This window comes from Fukomys damarensis, unplaced genomic scaffold (genome assembly GCF_012274545.1).
Source record: "Fukomys damarensis isolate Sample0158 unplaced genomic scaffold, DMR_v1.0_HiC HiC_scaffold_39, whole genome shotgun sequence".
NCBI classification, from domain to species: Eukaryota; Metazoa; Chordata; class Mammalia; order Rodentia; family Bathyergidae; genus Fukomys; species Fukomys damarensis.
In genome coordinates this window covers 55,959,386-55,965,190 of record NW_022900951.1, presented here as the reverse complement: position 1 = coordinate 55,965,190, position 5,805 = coordinate 55,959,386, and the positions used below count along the sequence as shown (strand labels likewise).

At 51.6% G+C, this 5,805-nt stretch overlaps 1 protein-coding gene across 3 annotated transcripts in view; it reads right to left on the bottom strand.

Annotated features, from left to right (window-relative positions):
• Nlgn3 (neuroligin 3) overlaps nt 1-4,352 on the bottom strand; it is a 19,807-nt gene extending 15,455 nt beyond the window's left edge. For 2 of the 3 annotated variants that reach the window (XM_010607927.2, XM_010607928.2), the window contains exon 1: nt 3,679-4,352. In XM_010607927.2, coding sequence (XP_010606229.1) covers nt 3,679-4,135 — 457 coding nt within the window. In that variant the 5' untranslated portion in view covers nt 4,136-4,352. Of the gene's footprint in view, nt 1-2,985; nt 3,046-3,678 lie in introns of all 3 variants that reach the window. The other variant, XM_010607926.2, reaches the window with a different exon arrangement.
• Between the last annotated feature and the right edge of the window lie 1,453 nt (nt 4,353-5,805).

The following is a 5,805-nucleotide window of genomic DNA, read 5'->3' as shown; positions in this document are numbered from 1 at the left end:
AAAAAAAAAAAAAAAAGGCAAGAGCCCACCCCTATGGTAGAAACTGCCTCTAGCTTCCTGAACTTCTGGTGGCACCTATGGTCTTTAACATGTTAGCTCAACACCTGCCACTAATCCCCTAGAAATCCAGAGGGACATGGACATCATCACCCACGCAGTGGACAGCCCACCAAACTGGAAGAAATCACTCATCCTAGAGAATTCCCTCCAATTTGACAGTTTGGAGGTGGGGCAGGTCTTCCCCAGGAAACTCGCTTTCCATCATCCCTGACTTAGAAGATGCATCCTTTCTGCCCCTCTCTGAGTGTTCCCTGGGTTGCTGCATTGTCCCAGTCTCCTTCACACAGGTGCCTTTGCTCCTTCAGCTTGGCCCTTGCTGAGCACCTCCTTGCTGTCATGGCCCTTGCCAGACACCATTGCCTTTTGCTGCTGCAGGATCCAGGCCAGGCCATTCCACCTGACCTACGCATACCATGGCCCTAAGGATCTCTGGATACGGGTCTCCCCAGAGGGGTATGATTTGTAACTCTTCCAAATGGCCAGCCGGGACTAGATAGGGAACCACTTTGAACAGCAACATGACAGAATGCCCTCCCCCAAACTCTTGAAGCCCACTTCCTAGACTAGCCCATTGAGCTTAAGGGGAAGCAGCTGAGTTGTAATACCAGGAAAGGAGCTTCTTCAGAGCAGTGGTTAGGCCTTTCATTGTTTCAAATCTTTTCTCTACCTCACACCCCTCCATATTCCAACTGCCCCTAGCACATGGCCTTGCCTGTCATCCCCAGTTGTGACCCGTAAACTTTTGGATTGAGTGGGGGCTTCCAGTTAGCTCTCTGGGGAGTCTTGGGGATGCTGGACTGGACTGCCCTGGGTACTTACTGGAGCCTTGGGCAACTCATTCTTCCTAAGAAATTGCTAATAACAATGTCATCTCTTCTCACCACACCCCACTAAATAACTCATAGGAGTAGGTTTAAGAACCCTCTTCTTGAATTTATTTATTTATTTATTATTACTATTTTTGGTACGGGGGATAGAACTTGGTTCCTTGTGCTTGCAAGGCAGGCTGAGGCAGGCGGTGGCACCACTGAGCTAAATCCCCCGGCCCCTATTTATTTATTTATTTATTTATTTATTTATTTTGACACAGGGTCTTGCTATGTAGTCCAGGCTGGCCTTGAACTCCAGGCGATCCTGCTGCCTCAGCCTCCCGAGTGCTGGGATTACAGGCTTCCTGAATTTACTTATAGGCTGATGGAATGGTAAAGCAGAATGGTCTCTTTCCACCTTCAAACGTGGAAACAGAGGTTCTTTTTGTTTGTTTGTTTGTTTGTTTTTTGTACCAGGATCGAACTCAGGTCCTTGAGCTTGCAAGGCAGGCAGTGGAACCACTGAGCTAAATCCCCGGGAAACAGAGGTTCTTCAAGGAAAAGACTTGCCTATGGTCTCACCGTGAGCTGGCAGCAGAGTGGGGACTCAGTGAGGCTTCTCAGACCTGTACTTTCTGCAGCACCTCAATGCTTTAGCCTCCATGGGGAAAACATTGATCGATTGCCCACTGGGTATAAAATCCCAAACTTAGGGTGGAGGGGTACTGAGACACAGTCCTTAGAGCATTGCATCTCTCTCTCTGTGTGCTCCAGCGTGTGCTTTAAAAACATGCAAGGCACATGTTTTATGTGTAGATTCCTAGCTCTCCCCCGCAGAGATTCTTATTCAGTAGGGAGTATCCATCTCAGGAATTCTAGTAGCCCTACTCTGAGAGACCTTGCCTAGGAAATCAGAGAAACAAACTCCAAACTTGACAGAGGATTGCAGGGATCAGGTTGTGACTGTCCAGCTGTTCCTTAGGGTCTTAGTGTTTCCAAGTTAGCCCAACCCAGCCACAAGTCACCACTTTTTTCTTGGACTTGGGAGAGGTAGGAATGACCAGCAGGGAGTTGTTTCCCTGTGCTACAGTGGAAAGAACACGTCCGGAGGGTTAAGAGACCCAGGTTTTTGGTCCCAGCTCTGTCACAGACCAGCAACGGGGCCTTGAGCAGCAGCAAGTCACTCTATTTCCTCATCTGTAAAATTGGGATACCGATTTCCTGCCTTACTCACTTCCCAAAATGAGGGGAGTATTTTATGAGGTAAATATGAGACTGCTTTGCAGAAAGCCTAAAGCGGTTTTGAATATGAAGATTAACTATTCAGGAGAACAGAATGCTCTCAGCAAGAGGGTTTGTTTGTTGGTTTGGTTGGTTGGTTGTTTTTTTTGAGACAGGGTCTCACCATGTAGTTCAGGCTAGCCTGGAACTCACTATGTAGTCCAGGCTGGCATCGAACTCATAGTGATGCTCCTGACCCAGCCTCCTGAGCGCTGGGATTACAGGCGTGTGCCACCATGCCCAGCAAGAGGATCAATTTAAAAACTTGCCTCCTTTGGAGTTGGAGTCCATATTTCTCAGAGATTCCAAATTCTGTCACTAGAGCAACCTGGGGCTCTCAGCAAGTCTCTGGCCAGAGGTGAGGTGTGTGTGTGTGTGTGTGTGTGTGTGTAAGGAGTAACGAACTCTGTATACATGTTTAGTCTAAGCTTTGGGGAGAAAGAGTTGGGTCTAAACTTTCAACCCAGGACACAGAACTGAAGAGATGATCTTGTGGTTCCACACCCATAGAAGCAGGGAGCCTCTGCTCCATCTTGGATGCCTAGAGTTTCTCCTGAGAGCCAGTGGTTCTGTCTTTGGCACATGCTTTAGGGCGGGATTTGGAGCTAGAAGACTGGGGAAAATAGGGTTACTGCTTCTGCTCTGAACCTGAGTTAGGTTGTCAAATGCTTCCTGAAAAGCAGCCAGGGCCCTCAGCTAAGGTGGACCTTATGCCTGCTCACCGCCCCCTGAGCCTGGGCTACTTGAAGGAAGGCTGGGTCCTCAGGGGCAAGGGCAGGTGGGCAGGCAGCCCTCCCTCTCTCTCTCTCTCCCTCCCCGCCGGCTTGCTACCTACCTCCTTTCCTACAAATTTTCTTGTTGGGCTTTCGGGCGCATTCCTTGGAAATCCGCTTTACTGTAAAATGAATAAAAAACTAAAAAATAACAAGAGGCCTCTGCCCAGGGGCATGCACCCCCCCACCCCCAGGCCCCAAGAGCTGAACTGCTCTGCAGGTGGCACATGGCAGAGAGCCTGTCCCACCATCTCCTTGTTTCTGTCACTTACCTTAGTGTGACCCCCGCGGGAGGAGGCATCAGCTAGTGAAAGAGGAGGCACCTAAGCATTGCCCACCAGGCTTGTCCCCCGCCCCCCACACACCCAGCTCCCTTGGCCACACACACCTACCACCTTTGAAGCAGGTGGAATGGCAACAGGGGAGCCTGGTGGAGCCAGCATCCTCCCGCGGGCAGCTGCCAGCAGTGACCCATACTCCCCCGGGGAACCCCATCCAGCACTGGACCTAGACCTGTCAAAGCTCGCAGGCCTGCCAGGCCCCTCCTGGCAACAGTGTCACTCACACATGGGAGCTCAGACAATGCTGGGAGAGGGAAGAACAGGGAGGGGAGGGAGGCCTAGCAGAGTGATGGTTAGAAGCATTTTCACAGACAGAGAGATGCATGCTGCAGGGCACACGACCACATGCAAGCCACAAACACAACAGGGCAGGCGGGAGGCAGGGAGGGCACAGTGCCTGGCTGCAGCACTCACCATCCTCTGTGGGTACATAGACATTCAGGTAGAGGCAGTCTTCGTTGGGCTCCTGGATGTAAGTAGCGACGATATCCAAGTTGGCAGTGAACCAGACTGGCAGCATGACTTCGGGCACAGCTGTGTGGATGTTCTGGGGGCACACTGGGGGAAAGTGTGTGGCGTTCCGGATGCCCGACCAGGATGGGGGTGGTTCAGGGGGCAGGAATCGTTTCTCGCCGATCGGGGGAGCTGCGTAGGGTACCCCCAGGTACTGGTCCACGGGCCCCAGGATCTCACTGGGCAATGGTACCCGGGCACCCCTTAGCTTTCCAAAGTGAGTATTGACTGTGGGTGCTGGGGCCTGGGTACTGGCCCTCAGCACCAAACTGAGGAACCACAGGGTGAGGCACAGGCTCCAGCCAACTGTGGGTGTGGGGCTCAGGGACATCGGGGGCGGGCCAAGCCGCAGCCACATGTTCCGGGCAGGGGGACTGGCAGAAAAGGCGGACTCCAATGTCACAGCATCAGCCCAATAGGCAGCCCCTTCATGGTCACACTGACTTGAACCTCAAAACTGTGCTCTCAAAGGGCACAAACAAGTGCCCAGCCACGTAGAGAGCAGGTCGTCCAAGCACCACCGCTTCAGAAAGGGGACTCAGGGCCAGACAGGCCTGTGGAAAGAGGGAGGCACATGTCATCCAAGAAGGTCTGGAAGGGCCACAGAGTCCATCTTTGGGCCCCTGCTGGGCTTGGCTTATTCTCCTACAGTAGGGAGAGCTTTCAGGAATTCACAGATGGCCCACTGCCGGTCAGGACCATCCTATGTAGCTGGCCGTGGTTGGAAAATCTAGTCACCGCAAGTTCAGTAACCAACTTTAACTCCACAGCCAATGGAGTTCTTCAGAATCAGCTGGAGCCAGAGTAGCACATGCTTGGGAAGGTGGTGGCTGGAAAGGGAGCTTGGGTCACTGGGCATACTGTGTGAACACTGGGCCGTCTAGCTCCGGGGATCTGGTAATCCTACACAGGACCTCCACATCATCAGGAGAAAGTAGGCTTGTCAGCCTTACTTGGGAAGGCTAAAGCATCAGAAGGAAAAGCAGAAGCTTAGGCAGAACCTCTCCCCACCTAGAGCCTTTCACACTCAGGCAAGGGAGGAGACACACAACCATTCACTTGAGTTCTTCACTCTCCCCATCCCCTGTGGTACATTTCCCCTCAGCCATCCTTTCTCCAATCCTTAAACCTTGGTCCTTTCTGCTGGCTATCCCTTAATTGTCACCAAATGCCAGAACTGAGGGCAGAAACCAGCCTCCTAGAGCGATAGGCATTAGGTGTATTAGTTCGGTGTAAAATAAAGAGTATGGGGACACACACTCAGAGACTCATAGAAATAAACTCACAAAGACTCAAAGAGAGACTGTGAGAAACTAAGCCAGGATCACAGACACTGAGATATTCACTCATAGGGACAAACATTCCAAACCCACAGAAACCCCCTCATGTAGTCCCACATTCCGGGACAGAGTGCCTCACATGGCCAGAGCCTCACAGAGTGATACATTTAGAGACACAGAGACTGAAATATAATCACACATATCCGCATAGGTAAATATCCAGACACATGCAGCATGATGGTGACACATAGGTGGAGACAGAAACAGAAATAGCAACACGCTCAGATACAGGCCTTCTGATACAGTTACACAGTCAACACATATACACAAGGCTATACGGACGCACCCACATGGACACACATGCCAAAACACACACACACAGAGATGCTCACATGCTCATGTATGTGTTGGCACGTATGTCACACACACACAGACACACACCCCATAGAACATTTAGTTCTCCCCCATTTCTCCCACCCTCCGAAATTGCAGGCCTGCTCCTTTAAGAAGTGGCTGAACGGATGGGGGAGGGAAATTGGGAACGCCCGGCAATTGCCGGCCACTATGGGAGGGGAGAGAGAGAGACAGGGAGAGAGAGGGAGAGAGAGAGACAGAGACACGGAGAGAGAGGGAGTGTGAGAGTGTGGTGTGAGAGTGTGTGAGAGAGAAAAAGAGGAGGGAGGGTGGGTAAAGTGACTAAAGGGGTGGGGGCTTGGAGGAAGTAGGGAAATAGGGAGCAAAGTATGGG